Genomic DNA, 25,249 nt, shown 5'->3' on the forward strand with positions numbered 1-25,249 from the left:
ACGGCTTGTGGAGGAAATCTGAGACAAACTCCTTACACTTCAAACCGTCGTCAAAGTGGATGAAGGCCTGGAGAGGAGAGAGGAGGAGAAGAAGAAGAAGTGAGGAGGAGGCGACGAAGGGGAGAAAGAAAAGAGTGGAGGTAAAAGAAGAGAAGGAGGGATGAGTGGTGGAGAGAAGAGGAGGCAATAGTGAAAATAAACGGAGAGGAAAGAGGCAAGGACATAATAGGAGAGTAGGCATTTCAAAGGACATGCGTGACATCGAAACACAGTTTGTGGGTGTGCGTGTGTACCCTTCTCTGCAGAGGTAGTATCACTACGGCGTAGAACACACGGCTGATGTCCATCTCGACGAAGTAAGGCACCACCTCATTCACGAGGTCCAGATGTCTGTAACCGCCCAACGGCAGCCCTGTCACCATGACTACACTCTGCCCAATTATACTGATCTCTGCCCACTGCAAGAACGAGAGAGGAGGGATGTTGACAATGGAACGTCTAAAAAGGTGTGTGCACTTTGCCCCAACAGACACCAACATCGGGCCAGTGTGCCATTCTAATTGGTGGTTGTTGTTGGAGGAAGTTGTGAAGTGGAGTTTTCTTGTTGGCGAACATGTGGAACAGGTGTTGGCTAACTTCAGCCAATCCTAGTGTTTGTTGGGGCATTGTGCAGGCATCCTCACCACTAACACACTCACGTGAAGGTATTCTCCACGATACAAAACATATGTTATAACAAAACAAAACAAGCACGGGCGGCTTACAGCTTGCAACTGTGGTGAATAACGGATCCATGCGCACGGAAATTAGGTTGAAAAAACTGGAGTCAAGTCAATATGGTGTCAACCTCCATCGGTAAAGTTCATATTTGTTTGTCTTTGATTCACCCGGCAGATTTTAGTCTTTGAACGCAAACATGTTCCGATCATGGGAAGACTAGCCCCGATAAAATCCCACATGTTGGATTGAAACAGGACCATGCAGACCGGGATTGTACAGAGAAAGGTTAGCGTCTTACACACACACACACACACACACACACACACACACACACACACACACACACACACACACACACACACACACACACACACACACACACACACACACACACACACACACACACACACACACACACACACAGAACCAACAGGCCATCTGCCTGACTGGAGCTGCTCACTCTGAGAGGGGGGGGGGTCTGCATGGGCAATGCAAGTTATTAGGTTGCTGGTCGACAGACAGACTCACCTCGACATCCCGTGGCCCTTTCACCGTCCTGTGTGCTGAGAGGTCACACAATAACCATACTGATCATCAATATTATAGCAGGAGTCCATACAGCACAGCTGGCTTCATTATCATTATTATGAATTCCACACAGAAAGACGGCGTCATAATTATTCTTAAACAAAACTTAAAAGGTGGCTTTAACATCGTATTTATTAAAATGGACATAACTGTTATTATTCAAAACCTGATTGTTATTGCGTTGAATTAGAGTGAGTCATGAGATGAGCAAGGATTAAGTAGGGGGTCTCACCAGGGGTGTAGAACTGGGGGGACAGGGTGGGGTACAGGTGGGGCCGGGTGGGCACCACCAGCCAGAAGGGGGGCTGCAACCCACTCACCACGGCTTTATGACTGATGTTGGTACGGACTGGGCCGATCGCGTCCATGTCTGGGACCATGCCTGGGTGGGGGGGGGGGGGGGGGGTATATCATCATCAACCTTTATTTAAGCACAGAGGTAGGCAACACAAACACAGAACACACACACACACACACACACACACTACTTGGTCAATAACAGATGGACGGTGTAATTCTTTAAAGGAACTCTTGACTTTTGGGAAATTGGCTCTTTAACCAGGCAGCAAAGATTGACTGAATATGGCCGACTGGCGTTACGAGCTAGGCATTAACAAGAAGAGCGTGAGGTCACGGAGGGGTGCTGTGGCATGGTGTCCACTAGACGGCGCTGTAGGATGTAACGTACCGGGACGCGTGACACGGACAGGGTTCTCAGCCCTTGGGTCGGGACTAAAGCTGGACAGCCAGATGCCGAATCGGTCCGCATCCTCCCCCGTGACAAACTCCACAAATATCTGCACACACACACACACACACACACACACACACACACACACACACACACGAAAGTCAGTTTTCCATAGGGGATCAAGATGAAGTACAACTCATGAGGATGTGCTGACAAGGCCTCTATTTCATCGTGTGCTTGTACCTTGCCCATCAGCGGCAGGTAGACCCGCACTCCTCCGGTCTCGGCGATGCCTTCATGGAAGGCCTTCATCCAGTAGAAGTCATCAGGAATGTTGCTGATGTACACCAGTCTGTACTCCAATGTAGTCTCGTCATAAAGCTAGACCACAGGAAGCAGACATTAAACACCTGGGCTGGATTCCAATAGTAATTTGCACAGCGATTTCAACCGCGCTGCCAGCCACAATGCCTAGATGTTTTTCCCTCAGCCACCACTGTCTGTACCCACTATGCCAATTGTCGAAATGCCTTAAAATGTGACATTTTACACCATACGATATTGGCGTGATTAGCCGTTACAAGCCGTTTTGGAAATCTGCCTTTTCTGACATCATAGGAGGGCGTGTCCACCTAGATGTGTGCTGGACGGATCAGTCTACCAGCATACACAGTGGAGTGTAGCAAACATTGCTCATCTATCCGTCATACATTCTAGTTGGACACGCCAACTTGTGATGTCAGAAGGGGCAGATTTTCAAAATACTCGGGATGATCTCACTGTGCGGTCACATGGGACACACTTGATTGGCTACGAAGATTGAAGGTTGGGATCGACCCAGATCACAGGCGACGTCCCCTCTGAAGACCCCTTTGAGTGGGTACGGTGTTGTGTTTTACCTTTTCACTCCACGTCAGCAGCTGTTTATAGAAGGCGATCTGCAGACAGAGAGAGAACTTCAGCACCCTACCACAACCTCCCCAACTCTCATGCCAGCCCCCCTGTGACCTGAGACTAGCTTTTCCCACATTTAACAAAGAGTCATGCAGACTGAGTTATTTGTTGAATCGAAGTTCTCCTCTTGTATAACATTAAATTAATTTAGAACAGAACTACTCAAATATAAGTCAGTCAGTCAGTCAGTCTGTCTGTCTGTGTCTGTACGTGTACCGGAGATCTGAGTGCGTTCTCCTTCAGTAGGTGACAACGAAGCAAGCAACCGTTCATGGGCAATCCATTGGCCAGCACATCCATCAGCCGCTCCATCTTATTGGCCACCATCTCTACAAATGCCTGGACACACAGAGCAGTCTCCATCGCTAAAGCAACTACAGCAAACATTTTGATCCGGACACAAACCTACAAAACAAATATGCCAATGCTTGCCCTTTGAATTTGAACTCTCCGGCATTAAACATATTTCAAAAACTATATTGCAGAGAAAGGGACGTTGGACGGAATTTTCTTTTCATAAAAGCAGCACCAGAACAATTTGCACTCGCACAAATTATACAATACAATTATATTACAGGTCACACTGATTACATTTCGGGATCAGTGTGATCCCGATAAGAGATCACAACGATCATCATTTCAAGCCTGGTTAATGGACCGAGTGTGGGACAGGTCCTTATAGAATAAGGGGTTCATCATCTGGTCGAGTGTTCAGTATTTGCCCCGCCAATCCGGAGCTCGAGTCATTTCGATTTGGATTATTGTACCACTTTACCGTGAGTGTATTTATGGTTCAACTTTACCGTGCAGTTGTCAGGAAGGATGAAGTATTTGTCGAGTTTGGTCCTGCTAAACCCCTCCAGGACCCGTATCATCTCCGTCTCCCTGTAGGGACCCCGGGCCCTGTCAGGCAGACCGGTCACAATCATGGTGGCCCCGCGGCTCGCGAAGGGCTGGAACTGAGACGGAGAAAGGAAGAGAGACACAGAGGAGCTAGTACGAGGGTGTGTGGAGGGCATTCATGCACACATGTGTGCATGTGATTTAAAAAAAAATGGAAAATATAAAATGTTTTAAGACCTACTTCCGCCAGTGACCAACTCCGCACGTCGATACATTCTGTTAAGAAGACACAGAATGAACCATGAATGAACTTTGAAGCATTGTGAAATATAAACTGCCATGGTCAATTCTCATACTTCAAATGTCTTTTTCGTCAGGCAGGTAACAAATAAACATTACGTAAAAAGCACCAAAGAAAAAACCTTGGTGGTGGTTATGCACCATGACGTTTTTTGCCGACGAAGAAGCATGCGTGTAAGGAAAGAAAAAGGCATTTTTGCAATTGTTCATTTTCATGAACAATTTCTTGCTAAGGGTTCAACGCCATTTTGTCTTTCTTCATATTGTTTCAGGGACAAATTATACAAATGTCTTCTAAATAAGATGCCATATTATACCACCAGGTGTGAGTGTGATCAGCCATTACAAGCCGTTTAGAAAATCTGCGTCTTCTGACGTCACAAGTTGGCGTGTCCATCTAGAAGTGTGCTGGTTAGTCTACCAGCCTACCAGCCTACCCAGTGGACTGTTGCAAACGTTGCTCATCTATCCGTCACACATCTAGGTGGACACCTAGGTGGGCAAATTTTCAAAACGGCTTGTAATGGCTGATCACACTCACACCTGGTGGTATAATATGGCACCTTTTTTTAGAAGACATTTGTATAATTTGTCCCTGACAAACACAGACCTGATGGTATAACATGCAACGTTTAAAAACATGCAACAGGATTTTGAACATAGGAAGAAGAGCCATCACAAATCACTGAAACACAGCATTCCCGACTCTAACCCTACGAAGGAGGTAATGATTGATTTGAGAACGATGGGGAGTTGGATGAAGATACTCACTTATGGATTTGAGGAAGAGGACAGTGGGGGAGATTCTGCACTCTGGGTGTAGCCGAGGAACAGGTGGTCGTATCCTGGATACAATGGACACGTTCGTGTCACTAGGCGTGGTCGTCTTGTCGCCGGGCGTGGTCGTCTTGTCGCCGGGCGTGGTCGTCTTGTCGCCGGGCGTGGTCGTCTTGTTACTGGGCCTGGTCGTCTTGTTACTGGGCGTGGTCGTCTTGTCGCCGGGCGTGGTCGTCTTGTCGCCGGGCTTGGTCGTCTTGTCGCCGGGCGTGGTCGTCTTGTCGCCGGGCGTGGTCGTCTTGTCGCCGGGCGTGGTCGTCTTGTCGCCGGGCGTGGTCGTCTTGTCACCGGGCGTGGTTGTCTTGTCACCGGGCGTGGTCGTCTTGTTACTGGGCGTGGTCGTCTTGTTACTGGGCGTGGTCGTCTTGTCGCCGGGCGTGGTCGTCTTGTCGCCGGGCGTGGTCGTCTTGTCGCCGGGCGTGGTCGTCTTGTCGCCGGGCGTGGTCGTCTTGTCGCCGGGCGTGGTCGTCTTGTCACCGGGCGTGGTCGTCTTGTCACCGGGCGTGGTCGTCTTGTTACTGGGCGTGGTCGGCTTGACGCCGGGCGTGGTCGGCTTGACGCCGGGCGTGGTCGTCTTGACGCCGGCCGTGGTCGTCTTGTCACCGGGCGTGGTCGTCTTGTCACCGGGCGTTGTCGTCTTGTTACTGGGCGTGGTCGTCTTGTCACTGGGCGTGGTCGTCTTGTCGCCGGGCGGGGTCGTCTTGTCGCCGGGCGTGGTCATCTTGTTACTGGGCGTGGTCGTCCTGACGTCGGGCGTGGTCGTCTCGTCGCCGGGTGTGGTCGTCTTGTCGCCGGGCGTGGTCGTCTCGTCGCCGGGCGTGGTCGTCTCGTCGCCGGGCGTGGTCGCCTCGTCGCCGGGCGTGGTCGCCTCGTCGCCGGGCGTGGTCTTCTTGTTACCAGACGTGGTCTGGTTACCGGGCGTGTTCGTCCTGTTGCCGGGCGTGTTCGTCCTGTTGCCGGGCGTGTTCGTCCTGTTGCCGGGCGTGGTCGTCTCGTCGCCGGGCGTGGTCTTCTTGTTACCAGACGTGGTCGTCTTGTCGCCGGGCGTGGTCGCCTTGTCGCCGGGCGTGGTCGCCTTTTCGCCGGGCGTGGTCGCCTTGTCGCCGGGCGTGGTCGCCTTGTCGCCGGGCGTGGTCGCCTTTTCGCCGGGCGTGGTCGACTTGTCGCCGGGCGTGGTCGACTTGTCGCCGGGCGTGGTCGTCTTGTCGCCGGGCGTGGTCGCCTTTTCGCCGGGCGTGGTCGCCTTGTCGCCGGGCGTGGTCGTCTTGTCGCCGGGCGTGGTCGCCTTGTCGCCGGGCGTGGTCGTCTTTTCGCCGGGCGTGGTCGTCTTGTCGCCGGGCGTGGTCGCCTTGTCGCCGGGCGTGGTCGCCTTTTCGCCCGGCGTGGTCGTCTTTTCGCCCGGCGTGGTCGTCTTTTCGCCCGGCGTGGTCGTCTTTTCGCCCGGCGTGGTCGTCTTTTCGCCCGGCGTGGTCGTCTTTTCGCCCGGCGTGGTCGTCTTTTCGCCCGGCGTGGTCGTCTTTTCGCCGGGCGTGGTCGTCTTTTCGCCGGGCGTGGTCGCCTTGTCGCCGGGCGTGGTCGTCTTGTCGCCGGGCGTGGTCGCCTTGTCGCCGGGCGTGGTCGTCTTGTCGCCGGGCGCGGCCGCCTTGTCGCCGGGCGCGGTCGTCTTGTCGCCGGGCGCGGTCGTCTTGTCGCCGGGCGCGGTCGTCTTGTCGCCGGGCGCGGTCGTCTTGTCGCCGGGCGCGGTCGTCTTGTCGCCGGGCGTGATCGTCTTGTCGCCGGGGAGTGCCCTGCTTCCTGGCTTGGTACTGGCCTGATTCTCTTTCAGCTTCGGGGAAACTGACTTCTGCAGACACACCATTAACGAGACAGAGATGGACAAAAAGGAAAAAGTGTTGTGATTAGAGACAAGAGAAAGAGCATAGGTGAAAAAATAACAAAGCTTTACATTGTGGAGCCATTTTGTGAGGTAGAGACGAGGTAGGGGAGGGAAAGAATGAGTTTACCTGGACCTGGGTCACAGTGATTGGATTTCCTCCAATCTTCAGCTCCGTAAAACGCAGCAACGCCTTCGCTGCAGTCGCTTGTAGAAAGTACACTGTAGCCTAAAGACACATATACAGAGTTCATTTTCTCCGAAAAAAATCCTAAATCCCATTTAATACGTGATTTTCTGTAAGGGCATTAGTATAGGCGCATAGTATATTAGGGACCAAAGGATTTAAGGTTAATTTCAAGATGTAAATGGCCACTACAAAATCAACATTATTTCAATAACCGATTCCCTGTTAGATATACATATATTTGCCGGGGGACAGAAATTATATATTGCTGCCATGTTGGTTTATGTCACGGGAAAAACTTGAAATGTGTAGAAGCTGTCATTGAGCATTTGGCATTAAAACGCACGTTACCACAGTTTCGGTTGAAGTGTGCAACGGCTCATAGGCATGCAAGATCAGGGTCAAATACCTGATTCAGTCACAAAAAGGCCTTCAGGCAATAGTCGAAGACTGATGCATGAAGCCCCTGCTCTTATTTTAGAGTTGCTAGTCGGGAGGGGCTCCTTAACTCACACCTCATAAGTCAAATCATCAGGGTTAACTCACCTCTTGCCGATGTTCATCCAAATAAATGAATCGTGTTTTTCCCAACTTCTCCACAGCGGAGATCACCTGCTGCTTGGTGACCGTGGAGGGAAGCCCAGACAGGAGCAGGGGAGGGTGGGCCGGTACGAAGCCCAGGAGACCCGACTAGACCCAGGAGACACAGAGTTATACACAGATACACAAACACTGGGGAAGACGCAGAGAACGAGACAAGATATACAAGTGGGAAAAACAAAGGTGGAAAACTACTCAACTTTGATTTTTTTTTTTGCCATAATCCATAAAGTAAAAAAGGTTGAAAGGTTTGTTCTATTCTGTGGGAACACATCCAAACTCACCCCCTGAGGTTTAGAAGACATCGTTGGTGCACTCTTCTTAACCAGCACCTTCTTGATTGCCTGGGTAGAGGCAGAGGAAGAGGACGAGGACAAAGGTGGTTCCTTCCCTCCTTTGGTCGAAGAAGAGAATGCCTGTTTGTGGTCATCTCGAGATGAGGAAGATGACAGCTTTTGTTCATCTATATACGGAGAAGACTGTTTCTGTTCATCTCTAGAGGAGGAAGATTCTTTCTCTTCATCTCTAGAGGAAGAGGATGTGTTCTTCTCGTCCCTAGATGACAAAGAGGCTGACTGCTTCTGTTCAGCAATAGATGAGGAAGAGAATGATGACTTCTTCTCGTCTCTAGATGAGGAAGAGGATGGAGGCTTCTCCTCGTCTCTAGATGAGGAAGAGGATGGTGGCTTCTCCTCGTCTCTAGATGAGGAAGATGGCTTCTTCTCGTCTCTAGATGAGGTTGACAACTTCTCATCTGTAGATGAGGAAGAGGATGGTGGCTTCTTCTCGTCTCTAGATGAAGAGGATGACTGCTTCTTCTCGTCTCTAGATGAGGAAGAGGAGGGTGGCTTCTTCTCGTCTCTAGATAAAGAGGATGACTGCTTTTGTTCATCTCTATATGAGGAAGAGGAGGATGGCTTCTTCTCGTCTCTAGATGAAGAGGATGACTGCTTCTTCTCGTCTCTAGATGAGGAAGAGGAGGGTGGCTTCTTCTTGTCTCTAGATGAGGAGGATGACGGCTCCTGTTCATCTCTAGATGAGGAGGAGGAGGATGGCTTCTTTTCTTTAGATGAATCAGAGGATGATGATGAAGCGGCCTTCAGCTTGGCCAGCTCTGCCAGCAGCACTGGGGCCAGAGTCTGGACCACAAGCTCTAGACTGGAGGAGCCAGTGAAGCTCTGGACACCTTGAGGGGAGGAGCGGGAGAAGGAGAGGAAGACAGGGGAAGAAGAGGAGATGGAGAGAAAGTAGAAAGGAAAACAAGGTTAGAAAGACAGAGGGAAGAGGAGAATGGAGAAGCAGGAAGAGTCTGATCAGGTTTCACTTTGCCTGTATCTAACAATCTTAAATGTGCTCGACTCCCTCTCCTGATTCATCTACGGGGATATTCTGCAAGGTCTCTCTACCTCCATCTCTTTCTCCCTCGCCCTCCATTAGGTCTCTCTACCTGGTCTCTTACCAGAGGATTCCAGTAGTTTCTTGGCCAGCTGTTCTACGCTGGTCTCCTCTTGTCTGCGACCCGAAGACCTCCCATCGTGACTGCGCGACCGTCTTCGCTGAAAGGATCGAGACCCAGAGCGGGACCTGGGAGGATCAAGATCACCATGAATACTAGACCATACCAGTTAAACAAGACAACTTATCACTGTGAAGAGGTTATCTAAGATTACTACCGTTTACCATCAATAATTAACCGTAACCAACCATTGCCAATGATAGAAGATTCAACAAATCAAGGTTAACGACTCACTTGCGGGTTCGTCTCCATGGTGAATGGGAACGTGACCTCCGACCCCTTCGTGGGGACCCAGACCTTCGCCTAGACCTTCTGGCTGGCGAGGACGACCTTTTGCCACGGTAACGGTCGGAGCTGGAGGAAGAGCTGGAGGAGGAGTTTGAAGAGGACCGGGAGCGGCTTCTACTGCAGGTTATTGAGAAAGAAGGAACCAATCACAAAGAGGTGAGGTGGAAGGGACAGACGGGAGGTCTTATTATTATCACTGTGAAGCTTGACTTCAATCATGTATATTATTAAAGTGAGCGAGCATGAAGAATGGTGGGGATGCATTTGGTGAACTACACCATTGAGATTGAGGGAATCTGGGTTACCTGTGGACAGGTCTTGAGCTACGGGGTGAGTTAGCTTTCCCGCTGGACGTTGACCTCTCCCTTGAACTCCACCGCCTCCTTCCTGAAGACTTTGACCCTGCCCTCTTTGTTTGACGAGATCTTGACCTCTTTGTCTGTGGAGACTTTGACCTTGATCCTTTCCTTCCCGAAGACTTTGACCTTGATCTTTTCCTTCCTGAAGACTTTGACCTTGATCTTTTCCTTCCTGAAGACTTTGACCTTGATCTCAGCCTCTGTGGAGACCGAGACTTGCCCGTTTCCGAAATCTTCGTGTCCACTGAGGAACTTGTCAAAGGAGGTGCAGAGTTTGATGGGGCAGGACCTCCATGGCTGGTCGGCTGAAGACTGGGCCTGGAACTCTGGGAGGAGGCGGTGTCTGGGGTAGTCGCGGGGGGTTGCTGGGATTCTTCAGGGTCCGAGCTAAAGGAGGTAGACAAGTAAAGTCAAATTCTGTTTTGCCCTGTGTTTTCCTGCTGATTGTTGTCAATGTGCTACCCATCATCGACAGGTATGTTCAAACAAACCCACATTCTACCATTATGGGCATCTTCCACAGGTATTCATTCAATTAACTTAATTTTAGGAAGAGTTAGTGTAGAGCTTTAGTTACTGTAGTGTAGAGCTTTTAAATGTAGCAGAAGATGTGACCCACACATCCCAAAAAAGCCAACTATGATCTATCATTAACCGTAAACGTAATGATTATCAGGAGTGAGCCTTTGAAAAAAGACTAGACTAATGTCAGTGGGACTTACTCGATTGTTATTGCATCGGGCTCCCATTCGGAATACCTTGACAAGCACAAAACAGTAAACACATTCGCTTAAAATGCCGACCTAAGCATGCCAGGCCAGTAGTTGGCGGTAGAACACTGACAGACACCACAGAATAGTATTAGGCGCACACGTATTAATGGACAACTAAATTATGTAAATCAAAGTCATGATGAATGAGTTTTAAAAAAAGCTTTGTATTCAGTTACCTGAAACCCCATTTCACGTAAAGGAAATGATATATTTTATAAATACCAATTTACATGTGGACCTCGCCTCAGACTCCATGACCCACCATTTAAGCCGGCTCAATTTGGTTTAGTTTGAGAGAAGGAAATTTACTGACTGTCTGCTTAGCAGTTGGCAGCTGGCCCGGTGGACTTTGTGCTTCTTGTGGTCCAGCCAGTCCTGAAGGAAACAGACACATAGGAGGCGTAATATCAACCCATTTAACGTTCCTGATCACCATTGACATTCATATGCTTTAAAAAAATAAATAAACCTTGCATAGGATGGAACAACACTTATTTACCTAGCTCCCATAGGGAGCGATAACAAACCACTGACATACTCACCTTCATGGCAGCACAAGGTTTGTTACAGAGACTACAGCTGTGGGGGAAAAGATCAGGTTCGAAACCCATGTAGTCGCTGATCATGGCCGCCGTCGGCACTCTGTCGGCTGGCTTGACTGGCGGAGGTCTCTGGATAGATTCATCAGATGCTGGAGGGGGCCCCTGGTTCGTAGGGATGGACCTGGGGATGGGAATTGGCCCTGGATCGGTGGCTGGAGCTGGTCTGAGAATGGTAGTTCCCACACCTAGAGCAGGTCTTGGACTGGTAGTTCCAGCGCCTGGAGCTGGGCTCTGACCGGTGGTTCCGGTACCTGGTGTTGGTTTATGAGAGTTAGTTCCGGGACCTGTAGCTGGTTTATGACGGTTAGTTCCAGTAGGTCCCGTGGTTGCTTTATGACTTGTAGTTCCGCTACCTAGCGCCGGTCTGTGACCAGTGTGTCCGGTGCCTTTAGCTGGTCTTTGACTTGCTGCAGATGCTGCCTGATCAGCACTAGAATCCCTCTTTGGTATAATGTTGGTAGCGACTGGGCAAGCAGTCACGCTTGTTAACGGACTGTAAACAGAAGGAGACAAGGTGGTAGATCTCTGTGACAACGAACAACCATGTTTGGCCTGCGCTAGGTCCTTTTGCAGAGTCTCTCGGCTTTGGCTAGTTGAACTTCCCATCAAGCCACTTTCAATTAAGCTTCTGGGCCTGACACTAATGCTGTGGTGTCCTCCATCTTTCTCTTCTTCCCGGATACCTACGTTATATTTACTAGTATGTCCGTATTCAATCACTTTAATTGGCTGCTGAAAGGCAGAAGGCGCTCCCATCGCACGCTTCACATCGGCCCCGGGTCCTAATGTTGTTTCTGGGGCACAATGGCTGCCTTGAGCCTGGTGGACCATGCTTGACGAAGTAGCAGCAGATAACCGGTTGGCCTTCTTTTGGCTGATGTCTCGCAGCAGGCAGGGTAGGTTGGCGGTGGAGAGCTGATCGTCTGGGTAAGCACACAGCGCCTCCAAGTCCTCTTCTTGAAGGTTGAAGCGCTTGAGGATGTCCATGGCCGATTCACAGGTATATCGGGCCGGGCTGTATGCAGCATTCTTGGATGAGGAAGGGCAGTCAGATGGCATGGACTCCCCTGACCATATAGTAGATCCTTTGGCTTGCTTTATGTGGATGTTCATGGCCCCCTTCAACTCAGGGGCTGGCTGACTCTGACCAGGGATGAAGCCCATAGAGCTGGGGTGCATCGCTGGGTGAATGTTGCTGGGATTCATAGAAGTCGCGAAGGAGGCCCCGATAGATGCGGGGGTTGAACCAGTGACCATGTGAGAAGGCTCTCTCACATTGCCAGGGTCTACCTGGGCACTTGGAGGTTGGTAAGGTGGATAATCCTGGCTCTCTAAGGAATAGGGGTTATATAGTTTGTGGGACAAGTTTGCAACCTTCAGAAGGTTCAGCAGATTGATGGCCGTCGCTGTAGGGGAAGGGGCTTGTGTGGATACACGGTAGGGAGGGGTGTTGGAGACGTTCCTCGAGGCAACCGCTTGGTGCCCGGCAGCAATGGCGCTGCTGATTTGAGACAGAGCTAGCTGGGTTTTAATCCGTGCCAACTGAAGACAAGCTGCCTGCTGCCCAATCAGGAGAGAGCTCCCAGGGAGCCCACCAATCAGGGGGCTCAAAAGAGGACCAGGAACATGAGGCGGCGCACTACGGTCCGATAGCAAACCAAGGCTGAAAAAGGTTAGGAACAAAAACACAAAGTTACACAGATGGATTGGATATGGACATTTGTGGATGAAGTTATCGAGGTCGTCAGGAAGGCTCTGGTGAAATGATCCACGCTGGTCTTTTTGTGTGAAAACATGAAGACCCTTTGTTCTCTGTAGTGCACTGTAAAAACTGAACATCAATGTCATTCACTCATCTTCCTATCCGTGTCATCAGGGCTCGCATCCAACTCCACTTCCATGACCACGTCACGTTGTCATTGGTTCTGTTTTTTTTGCTGACATTTATCGCTTAAAATAGTGGGTTGTTTAAGTTCTACATGTCTACCCCTTATCTGATAAGTTTACAATCTAAGCTCTGGTTTCCTGTTTTCCTTGACCCTCTCTTCTGTTTTCCGCAGAACACTGACCACTTCAGCACACTGTTTTGCATAATATTTGTATATACGCGTGTGTGTGTCTGTGTGTGTGTGTTTGTGTCTGTGTGTGTGTGCATGAATGAAGCACATCGAAACCACAATAGTCTCTCCAGATTGATCCAGAACAGTTTGATTTCCTTTTTTGAGTTCCTTGTTGAAAAAAATGCATTTGTGAATCCAGCAACGTCAGGAGAGACTCAAAAGACCACATATAAATACAGACCAGTTCACACACAAATGACAACAAGTTCACAAATGAAAAGCGCTTTGTAAATTCAAGTTTAAGTTTGTCTTTACATGTAACAACATCCAAATGTATTTTGATGAAAATTGCAACTATTTTTTTAATTAATATATTTAGGGATTCATATTACATTTGGATTTATTTTACATTTATACATACCGATATCCATTTGTGTGTGCATTGAAATGTATTTGTGAGAAGAGTAATTTATCAATCACAAAATACATTTGTGAATCCTTCTCTGTGCATTCATTATTAATGAGACTGTTCTGACCAGAGGGGGACGCCTCTTTGAAAGGAGTTATGTCATTTCTCACGTGGAGAATCGAGTAAACATGGTACCACATTCTCCCTCAAGTACAACGGCCTTTGGAGCGACCCCAGGCCTGAGTGTGTTGATAACGTGTTCCATAAGTGGTGGGACAAAGGCTGCCAAGAACAGAGAGGTGGACTAGAGACAGACGACAACGGGAGACAGCGGGGTAGGGAGTAAATCTCTGTATAAGGGAAGAGTGTATGGGAAGAGATAACGCAGTTATGCAAACGGCAGTTTGCATAAACTTTAAAATTGATGGTCAGATGGATTAGTCTTTGCTGTTTAGCTGAATGTTTTTCTCTATTTAATAAGATGATCATTTCTGAAGCTCCCTGTGTGTGCGTGTGCGTGCGTGCGTGTGCGTCCTATGTTCCAGCATGTTCATGTTTGAGCTTACCAGGCATACACACAAGTTTGAGATTTAATGTAGTCATGTTTCGCGTACACCCTACACCCTGTAGGCCTATACAACTTGCAGATTTCGCTCGATTTTAGACAACTTTTTTAATTTCTTCCCCAACATCTGCCTACTTCTACTGTCGATGTGCTCTTAATAGAAAATACTTCTTCGACACATGTTAAAAATAAGATATGTTTAAAAACTGTCGGTTGACATCATCGTCATCTTACTTGACTTAAGGTGTTGCTTTGGTTGACTCGGATTTACATCTTCCGACGTTTGGTTTTAAATGCTAGATCCAGCAGCCCGGGTTGACCTGCACGTCCTGCACCGTCCTCTGTCTTCACGGAAACAGATAAACGAATGCCTGGCCATCATCTTGTTAAGAAGAGGATCCTGCAATTTAGCGTTATCCTGGAGTAGCGCAATCTTCCGGTCTCTCAAGAGTGGTGTATGCCAGGTTAACACTCCCCGGAGAGGCAAAACAAGTTCATGAAAAACACAACTATTACATCGTCAACAACGAGCATAGGAGGAATAAATATGAACTTATTTTTATAAGTTCATATTAAACGGAAACATTAAACGGAAATACATTTCTCATTTTTCGATCTCATAGGTCCCGTGGGCTCTACCGGAAAGGGCGTGACTTCGCCACTATCGCGTTTGGTCAAGAGATGAACGCCTGAAAAAATATATTTGTATTATCAAAACTGACAACAGTCAGTAAACTGACAAAGTAGGTAAACCCGATGTGATCCAAGGACCAAACTATTGATTTATTGTTTAATTTAACTCTATGCCTTCAGACGAAACACAACTTTGCAATGCAGTCTGCCATCCATGGTAGCCTACTTTTCCCGCAAAAGTTAGTTGGTTTATTCGGTGATCAATCGTTGATATTCTGTTGAAAAATGTTATGGACCTGTCAAAATGCTAATTAGAAACAAACACCAATTCGTTTTTGTATTCATATTTTTTTTTTCTTTGACTAAAAGCCACATTTGGGAATTTAATTTAACACACACACACACACACACACACACACACACACACACACACACACACACACACACACACACACACACACACACACACACACACACACACACACACACACACACACACACACACACACACACACACACACACACACACACACACACCTCTCTTCCTCCCTTTCTAACCCATGGGCGTGCTACAAATATTGAATCTGGGGAGGAGTAAGTGTGTGACAGACACTCAATCTGAAATTAGCATCTGTCTTCGAGTCGGAATGCTTCTAGAGAGATCTAGTTCCAAGAGTTCTCGAACTGAACTGTCGGAGGCAGAAGTATGAGTTTCCATGTTTCTGCTCCAGCCCTCACCCCGAGTCAGCTGATTTCAGACCGAGGGTTGAAGCTCTACTCGGGGCTGCATTAGGTGTTAATCATCGAGCTCATCTGATATTTGTGAAAGGATATCACATCATAAAGCCATCGAAGGGACATCTCTCCGTGATTGGTCCATCTAGCTAACCCATCATTCATTGAGTTATGAGGACCTTAGTGTTACAAGTAATTAGATAAATTACATGAACTAAAGTTAGTAGGACTTAGAGTTCTGAAGACCTAAAGTTCTGAGGACCGAGAGTTAGGGGGACCTAGTTTTAATTATTAATTATCTATTTATAATATTCTTCATTTCACAACTCTTACATAACTTCACGTGCATAATATACAATAACTTAACATACTTGCAATAACTTAATAACTCAATACTTTATCTTTCTTGTGTATTGATATCTTATTTATATTTTAAGCACCAAAACGCAGAGTATGTCACACCAACATTTCACCGCACATCCTGCATGAGTAAGTGAGAAATAAAAACCTTTGAATCTTTGAATGTAGAGTGAGGGGGATGTGGGGCAATTCGACCTCTGAGAAAATAAACCTGACCCGACATGACTTTCGAACTGGACACTGAATGTGCACCTTTTAAATGTCCCATGTTCAACGAACTCCGATGACGTAATGGCCAGCATGGTGTAGGGCAGAGCCTGTGTGATTGACAGCTGGTCATGTGACGTGGGTATGGGGTTTCTCAGGGGTTCCTTGCCTTATTGCCTCAGCTGTGCCCTCATCGGCACGTCTGCGGGCAATATTTCACGGTTTCAGATAGCGGCCACTGCGATGACATCTGTCAAAAGGCATCAATCTCTGTGGGCTGTTTTAGCAGGATGAACGTGATTGGCGCTTTGACAGTTCCAAGACAGGGAAAGCTTAGTGTCTGATTGCAGACGAGAGGAATGCAATCTCTAATCTAAAGGAGACTGTGAGTGTAGATGAAAATAGAGATAGAGTAAGTTAGTGTCGATTCAAATAGATAGAAAGCTACCTATTGTACATTATTATTGTCTCAAGTGAGTTGGTTGAGTTGAGAGGATGTATAGTTAGTTATTCTAGGTTGGGTTTTATAGTTAGGGTCTTTTAAAAAGAGACTTCAAGTTAAAAGAGCATATGACTTTAGTGCAGGGTTGCGGGGTAGATTGTAACACTAGACGTCTGGGGCCCCCATTGAGATTGGGGTCTAGGCCAAGTCCTAACGTGCTAAATGAATCTGATAAACCAAACGGATCGTCCGTGTTCAAGGACATGCTAGTGTGTGTCCTCAAGGGATCAGTTAAAGGCCTGGCAAGCAGTCTGCTGGTAAACAGAGACACAAATTACACCAAGAGCTGCTTGACAGTGTGTGCAATCACCAGCTCTTAAGCTACCGGAATTACCACCTTCTGACACCCGTGCCAACATCTAAGTGGTAGTAATGTCGGAGGAGATCACAAAATTCCTAAGAAAATGGACATTTCACACCAGCGAGCGAGCGAGCATAGAGAGGGCACGGTACAAACACAAAATATCACTTGATTGAAGATTAAGATACTTCTTATTTATTTATACTACTATCAAGTACAGAGTGGCAGTACATTGTTTGCGGTGCTATAGTGCGTGCGTGAATGGCAATCTGCATTTTATAAACCTATTCATCCTGTGAAGTGTATTGTGCAAAAATGCAAAATACACCTAATCATTTTCTCACTAGGACCCCAAAGGAAACACGACGTCACACTCAACCCCAGACCAAAGCGGGTCGGCTGAATGTGTGCGTGTGGGCGTGTGCGTGTCAGTGTGTCTGTGTATCTTAGGTTATTTCATCACACTGCAGCTTCTCTTACTGCTGACTAGGATTTACATCACTGTAACGCAGAGGGCTATCCACACACACACACACACACACACACACACACACACACACACACACACACACACACACACACACACACACACACACACACACACACACACACACACACACACACACACACACACACACACACACACACACGCTCCCGGAAACACACACTAATAATACCCAACACCATATGAAGTGATACGACAACACTGTCTCTCCGAGACATTCAGTCTCGGAGAGATTGCGGCAGAGAGACTATGATATAGAGATAGAGAAGATGTGAAAAAGAGAGCGAGACAGAGACCTTTACTTGGAGGAATCTGTGGACTTCAGCGATGAAGTACAACGTACAATGGGGAGAGAACCGCCAATTGGAGAGCAGATCGCTCTCCTTTCTCCAACCAGAACACTTCCTTATCGAAGACCAATGAAGCACAAAGAAATCAAATGCATGTAATATAAAGCAAGTGCACTCCGTTGTCACATTATGGTCTGATGGGAGAGAGAGAGAGAGACGCATGGGGAGAGGCAAAGAGAGAGAGACCTCGACTCATAAATCTGTAATGTTGTGTAGCTGCTGGGCAGGCTGATTCATGCTATTAAACATTAATATAGCATCAGCTGCCAACTCCTTAGTGGGGCATTCTGGCCATTATCCACCTAGTGGTCATCTTGGCTGCATCTTGGTTCCAAACACAAGCTAGCAGCTAGGTTAATGTGGTTGAGACAAGACAGGCAGCATAAAACGTCAGTTGACAGTTGTCAACGTCAATATATATGGATCAGTTGGAAATGGATCAATACAAGTTGGAAGCCTTGAAGGTCACCCATCCATCCACACACAGACCGCATCCAGTTGCCGTAGTCAGGGGCCAATTAGCGGGCTTACTTTAATAAATATTTTTTATTTGCGTGTCAGCACCAGAAAGGTTTACGAGGACTAAAGTTCCCTACAGCCGCAAGGTCAACACTTGCATGTTTAACACAGCACATGATACTGGGAAGGCTTTTCCTTACTCCATTAACTTAATATAATTAAAGTTTTTTAATTATCTTAGAGCTTCACTCTAAATATCCTGTTCGCACTTGCAATTATCCATCTCAAACACTTTTACACACACACACACACACACACACACAGTTTAAGATGGTCTTCTTTTAGGCATAAGGGCAGACAGAGTGTGAAAATAGCATGTGCCGTTTCAGTAAATGTTTATAGCACCATTTGCTCACATGCCAACCACCGTCCTAAACCATGGAACTGCAACACAGAAGTAGAACACACAGAATATAGACACTGAAAACACAAGGAACAGAAACATAGAAGTAGAACACAGAACAGAGACACTGAAAACACAAGGAACAGTAACATAGAAGTAGAACACACGGAACAGAGACACTGAAAACACAAAGAACAGCTACAGAAGTAGAACACAGAACGTAGACACTGAAAACACGAGGAACAGCAACATAGAAGTAGAACACACAGAACAGTGACACTGTAAACACAAGGAACAGCAACAGAAGAAGAACACAGAATGTAGGCACTGATAACAAACTGTGTTCTGTGACAACACAAGAAGCAGCAACATAGAAACAGAACTGATATAAGAGGCTGCTTGTCCCTCTAGACAGAGGTCATGACCCTAGCTTCTCCCCTCCCGGCTCTGATGACCAGCCTAACCAAAACTTGGTACTTTTTTTTGGTTATAGCTTGACTAGAAATGAGAAAGAAGGTAGGCCTATATACGTATATATATATTAAAAAAAATGTCACCGCGCTCTCACCGGCGTGCGTGCGCCACGCCTGCTTGCTGGAGGTACGGGGGCTTCACGGAGGTCCGCCTGGTGATCTTGCCGATAGGTAAGATACCTGAATCCCCCTGGACCCCCCCGTCATGGAACCGGGACCTCCTGGACCCTCTGCCCCCTGCTGGGCTCATGTCGGACCCCTTCCTGTCCATCATGGTCCGAAACAACCCGTGTATATATATTCATATACAGTACATCCAAAAAAAAAAGGCTCCAAGCCGGACGCTGCTGCAGGTGAAGACCAGTCAGAGAACATCAGAACCTTCTAGATGTGGGTCAGAACCTCAGCAGGGAGCCTCCAGAACAGCCTTAGGATCCGTCTCCTGGAGAAGGGCGCCAGTATTTCCCGATACGAGGGTCACGAGCTAAACGGTGATCACAGCTCTCCACTGGCCGGAGAAGAACCGGCGCTCCCAGGTCCCAGCGCTTCCAGAACCGAGTGTCCACGGGGCCGTCTCCCTAGTACTCAGATATCCCCCTGTCCCGCTGGGGTTGGAGCCCTCGCTGGGGTCACATGTCAGAAGGGAGGTGGGGGGTGGCGGGCGGGCGGGCGGCCGAGAGGGTGAGAGAGAAAGGGGAATGCAACAGCTGTGGAAAAACAGAAGAAATTCCTTCTATCTCAGGAACGAGGATTGAATCAATCCATCCATTCATCCATCTGTCCGTCAGTCTGTTTGGCTGTCTGTCCGTTGATCTCTTGCTCTGTCAGGCCACATTTTTAATCACACACAATCATAAAGAGGTAAAGCACTAAGCGAGGGAGAGAGGGTGGCAGAGAGGTAGCTCACTAGAGAGACTTGTAGAGAGGTGTTTTACAGTTAACTCTCTCTGGTTTACTAGCCTAAAGTTTCAATGCTATTATAAACTTAGGAAAGCCTTATAAAAACCGTAGCTGCTCAGTGAAATCTTCAGCAGTTGTATACCCAAACACACACAAAGTATTGTGAGAGTCAAATAAGCTAGTCAAAGCTCTGTTTAGTGTCAAAATAAGAAGTACATAGTCAACCGAAGCCGAGCATAAAGAATACCATCGCAGTACAACAGGTTTAATAGCGAACCAACACAAACCACCGCTAGAGGGCACCAGAGTCCTCGCGTCCTTGTGTTCAATAAAAAATAAAACACATACAAAGGTACAGTTCCTACGTACGTTTTGGGTTTAGTTTACACAGCGTCTTCAGTTATACAACGACAACATTTCCGCCAAGAACTAGATTTATTTTCAAAACAAAGTGCTCATTGACACTGACAAATGACAAATGTAAAAACATCTAAATAAATGCCCAAGTTATATTTTGATTCCCAAGGTAATAAAGAATACGTTAAAATCCTGTATTATGGGTTGGATAGTGAGGTCCCTTCATGAGTAACTTTTTCTCAGTTGAAAAATGTATTAAATTGAAGTACTAGCAAGTCAGTCTCTCAGATAATCTAGCAAGAATCGTGAATTTTTCAAGCCTGACAGGAAGTGGTTGGACTTCTGATCAGTGTACCCGGCATATGAAAGGAGAAAAATGTCTTATTTTACATATACTGGCAATGGCAGTGAATATAAGTCCCTTATGTCTCCCATTGGTCCATACAATTTATCTCCAGGATCTGTATATTCCATTATAAATTAGTATATGATATTATTGATCATGTGGCGTATCAGGAGGTAATGATCCTTACAATAAAGCTGAGCCAACAGCTGATTCCACAGTTAGCCAGTCAGGGCATGGCGTCCTAACTCAGGGTTAAAAACAGACGGTCAAAGTGCTAATGCGAGGGGATCTGTTAGTGCCGCGATGCCTCAAAGTAAAGACGAGACACGCTTGGATGCTTTGGGTCCGTCTTCGGGTTATAGAGTTATACAACTAGAGCAGCCGACCCATGATCCAAACTAAGTAATGCATATGCTCCTTCTGATTGGCTCAATACTGGCACAATCTAGGAATGGACTCAATCTGGCAAGAGCTAAGCCTAACTGGTTTGAGCAGACTTAAATCCATTTGGACAGGCTCAAACTGGCGCAAGCTGCAATATATGAACCAAATGAGAACATTGAAGGCCCTGTGATTGGTTTAAAAGTGTCTGGTCGGCGCCCGTGCCCCGGCGCATAGAGGGCTGTGGTTGGCTAGTGTTTTTCAGGATATTTGGAAGAAAGATCCATCAGTTGGATCCCTCCAACTGATGGATCTATCAGCCTTACCATCCATCAATCAATTCATCCATCTATTAATCGATGTGTCTATCCCTCCCAAATCCATCCATCTCCGAGATATTGAGATTACTCATCTCAAACGTTTGTCCACTGATCAATCTCACTTTCTTCAACCTCTTCTGCTCTCTCCCTCTCTCTCCCTCTCTCTCTCTCTCTCTCTATACTTCGTTGGACAGTGGTTGGCTGATCCGGAGACATCTCCAGTAAAGGGTTCGCCCCAGGGAGTACAGAGCCAGCACCAACATCAGGACCCAGGCCGCATAGATCCCTTTAGAATGCTGGGCTGCAGTCCACGTCCCCGCCTGCACACACACACACACACACACACACACACACACACACACACACACACACACACACACACACACACACACACACACACACACACACACACACACACACACACACACACACACACAAAGGGGAAAAGAGATTAAGAAAATACATATAATATAGGATCAATAGGTGAAGTTTAAAAGGTTTACTGGTCAAACACAAAATACAAAAATGCTTTTCCACAATGAGGTTATGATTAGAGGTATGAGATAGGAAGAGAGCGAGAGAGGTCAAAAGACTGTGTGGCTCCACGCTTGTTATCCTGACAGACTGTCACCGGTAGTTAACACAATTAAGTTCCTCTCACACTTCAAAATAAAGTAACTAAATGTGCACATACACCAAAAATATGCAAGGGAATTTCAAAATAAAATTCTATATATTCGAAATTAACACAATTAACTATTATATTATTTCACTTATGAAAATCCAAACGTCATCGTAAAATATGAACTTAAATAAAGAAAATAGGCATTTAGGCTCCTACATATAATATAATAATAATATGTCTATATAAATATAATACACACACCATGAGTCCAGCAGTCGTGGCGGCCAGCACCAAACAGAGCAGGAAGCACAGCGAGCTCCTCCTTCTGGGGTACCGAGGGCCAATAGAAGAGCTGCAAAGCGGACGCAGGGAGTGGGTCAGGCAAAGTGGAGCTGGAAACAATCACAATACTCATACCAAGGTGGACGGACTTACACTTTGTGGCAATGTGGACACCTGGCGAGGGTTCTGTCAGAAAACTCTGTCCACTGGGAGAGAGACACACAGAGACAGAGAGAGCGAGCATGAACTTGAAGGTATTAAAGGTGACCTATTATTCCACCAGGTGTGAGGGTGATTAGCCGTTACAAGCCGTTTTGAAAATCGGCCTCTTCTGACATCACAGATGGGCTCGTCCACCCGTCCTAGATGTAGGACGGATAGATGAGCAACGTTTGCTACAGTCCACTGGGTAGGCTGGTAGACTGATCTATCCAGCACACATCTAGTGGGACTCGCCCACTTGTGAAGTCAGAAGAGGCCGATTTTCAAAATGGCTTATCACACTCACACCTGGTGGTGTAATATATCCCATTTAACAAGTGTGGAATAGTGTGTGCACCAGGCGTGTGTGTGTGTGTGTGTGTGTGTGTGTGTGTGTGTGTGTGTGTGTGTGTGTGTGTGTGTGTGTGTGTGTACCAGGAAGGGGTTAGCACAATGTCCACAGAGGACCCTGATCCCGACCGGCTGGTTCCGTGGCTCTGGGCTGCCCGGGGCCAGGTGCACCGGCCCCAGGTTGATGACACGTTTACTAGGAAACAGGAGCAGGTCAGCCTCCAACACAGTCCCTGAGCGCATGCTTTGTTCCATCATGGTGTGCTTGTGTGCTGTGTCTGTGTGGGCAGAGTGTGTGTTACCAGTAGGGTCGTGGGCAGGCGATCCTCTGGGAATTGACCTTGCAGATGAGCAGACAGTTACAGGGACAGCGCACGTACTTCTTCCCGACTGGAGCGTTTTTTATGGGCTGCACACAGGAACACACACACACACACACACACACACACACACACACACACACACACACACACACACACACACACACACACACACACACACACACACACACACACACACACACACACACACACACACACACACCTGTAATTACAGTAATCAATCCACAAGGTGGCAGTATAGTTTTATCCCCAGATAAAGAATGATTTGTAAAGTTCATCTGAACATTGCCTTGTGACTGAAGATCGATGGATGCATCACAACCAACTAATAGTGCACAGCTCTAATGAGCATTCATTTTATTATTGTGTCAAGTCCAAAACCAAACGCTTGACCACACCCGGGATCGACCCCTTAGGGGGTATCTGACAGAAAAGCAGTTTCAGAACATCTTTGCTGTACTCACTGCCCTATTGACAATGGATAGGTTTTCGCTCAACATCTCATCACCACAAGTAGGCTCCAATGAGATGAATCAAACAGTTCATTCAGGATCCGGCAGGGTTTAGAGGGCATCTTGCTCAAGGATGCCAACAGCTAGACTATGGACATTAGGGGGATTGGACCCAGAACATCTAAGAGGAGAGCAGAGTTGTGTGCACCCCCCCCCCCCCCTCCCTTCTCCTCCTCCTCCTATGAAGAACTGAATCTACAGTCGGTGTCCGTCTTTCATTCCGTGGTTGAAGGGAGGATGAAGTGATGCGTGGCGTTCCCCAGACTCACCGTGGCTTCGTTGCAGACGCTGCACTTGACCACGTGCTGGTGCCCCTTCCCCTCCACCGAGATGGAGCTCTGGCACACCCGGCAGCTCACCCCCACGGAGGCCCCTTCGTCGGGGCTGACTCCCGGGAGGGAGTAGGGGGGAGGCGGCTCCATCATGTCAGCCCTGGAGCTGGGGAAGGGAGACTCAAAGTCTGAGGGGGGAGGAGAGAATAGGAGAGAGTGAGGTAAGGGAAGGAGGGGGAGAGAGAGTATGTATTTTAAAGCAACTGCGTAGGGAACAAAAACTGTTATCAATATTGATTTATTGTTAATACCAAGCAATTTAAGTGAATACGTAGTAGTGTCCTGTGGTATTGGCTGAGGAATCTGCTGTAAATGATGGGGATAAACCAGCTGACTCGTGTGTGAATAAACGTTGATAACTGTAATAACAGATTTATCCCCATTGACCCTCACGAGCCATTGAAGTGTGTTATAAAATCTATGTTAACCCCTGGATGCACTCCAAGAAAAAACATCTGACACAAACTGAAAGTAGCAGTAGGAAGTGAAAGAAGAAAACACCGACACTCATGACCTCAACATCTGTTGAAACCATCCCCTTTTAGAATCCCTTTACTTTGCACTTAACGACAATATAGATATGATATATAGTTATGAACCTCCTACATAAGACAGTTATATATGGAGGTTACAGAGATACTGTATCATCATGCAGCCAAATACCTGTATTACATACTCGTTCAGTACTCAGAACTACTTCGAGTACTTCTCAGTGTACAAAACACATAATCCCAGTATTGAAGAGACGGATCGCACTTCACGCCTGCCTCTCGTTCCCATCTTGTTATTGCAGTTATTCTATGTTCTAGTGAAGACCAGACACTTACTGTGTGGTTTGGCTCGGCGAGAGCTATAGGAAGAGCTCGGACTATCTTGTGGATCAGACAGCAGTGGCGACCTCTCCCCGTCCGCCATGGTATCCGACAGCTCAGACTAGGCACTGTCTTTGCTTCCCAAACCCGGTTTGAAGGCAAAATCGGTGGAGGAGGATATATGACAACATGGGCTAATGGTCTTCTCTCTGGCGTTCACGTGACTCTCTCAGAACGAAGACGGAAGTGAAAGCAGCAAACAAAAACAAAAATCACATGACCGTGTTTGAGTCACATGGACGTGTTGCGTCACTGTGCTATCGACTGACTGTGGGCTCAGCCAATCAACCGCATCAGCGGTGGGGGCGGGCGAAGCGGGACAAGTTTGGGGCGCTG

At 47.5% G+C, this 25,249-nt stretch overlaps 2 protein-coding genes and 1 long non-coding RNA gene across 16 annotated transcripts in view; 1 reads left to right on the forward strand and 2 right to left on the reverse strand.

The window, feature by feature from the left end:
* znf638 (zinc finger protein 638) overlaps positions 1 to 19,689 on the reverse strand; it is a 63,658-nt gene extending 43,969 nt beyond the window's left edge. For 5 of the 14 annotated variants that reach the window (XM_060035931.1, XM_060035930.1, XM_060035924.1 and 2 more), the window contains exons 1-6: positions 19,189 to 19,689; positions 11,072 to 12,794; positions 10,843 to 10,904; positions 10,479 to 10,514; positions 9,703 to 10,143; positions 9,344 to 9,514 (exon numbers count right to left, since the gene is read on the reverse strand). In XM_060035931.1, coding sequence (XP_059891914.1) covers positions 9,344 to 9,514; positions 9,703 to 10,143; positions 10,479 to 10,514; positions 10,843 to 10,904; positions 11,072 to 12,794; positions 19,189 to 19,367 — 2,612 coding nt within the window. In that variant the 5' untranslated portion in view covers positions 19,368 to 19,689. The remainder of the gene's footprint in view (positions 1 to 9,343; positions 9,515 to 9,702; positions 10,144 to 10,478; positions 10,515 to 10,842; positions 10,905 to 11,071; positions 12,795 to 19,188) is intronic. The other 9 variants (XM_060035923.1, XM_060035915.1, XM_060035920.1 and 6 more) reach the window with 6 other exon arrangements.
* Positions 13,756 to 15,184, forward strand: LOC132445796 (uncharacterized). Its single transcript, XR_009522688.1, has 3 exons — positions 13,756 to 13,935; positions 14,466 to 14,657; positions 14,789 to 15,184. It is a non-coding gene; the product is annotated as an uncharacterized LOC132445796 (long non-coding RNA).
* A 720-nt stretch (positions 19,690 to 20,409) lies between the features above and the next one.
* Positions 20,410 to 25,104, reverse strand: LOC132445795 (type I phosphatidylinositol 4,5-bisphosphate 4-phosphatase-A-like). The gene is made up of 7 exons (XM_060035946.1): positions 24,869 to 25,104; positions 23,979 to 24,169; positions 23,159 to 23,265; positions 22,941 to 23,052; positions 22,458 to 22,510; positions 22,284 to 22,374; positions 20,410 to 21,717 (listed from the first exon to the last, which is right to left on the reverse strand). Exons 1-7 carry the CDS (start codon positions 24,954 to 24,956, stop codon positions 21,574 to 21,576), a joined length of 786 nt encoding a protein of 261 aa, XP_059891929.1. The 5' UTR covers positions 24,957 to 25,104; the 3' UTR covers positions 20,410 to 21,573.
* Positions 25,105 to 25,249: the final 145 nt, after the last annotated feature.

The sequence above is a fragment of the Gadus macrocephalus genome, chromosome 17 (assembly GCF_031168955.1).
Source record: "Gadus macrocephalus chromosome 17, ASM3116895v1".
NCBI classification, from domain to species: Eukaryota; Metazoa; Chordata; class Actinopteri; order Gadiformes; family Gadidae; genus Gadus; species Gadus macrocephalus.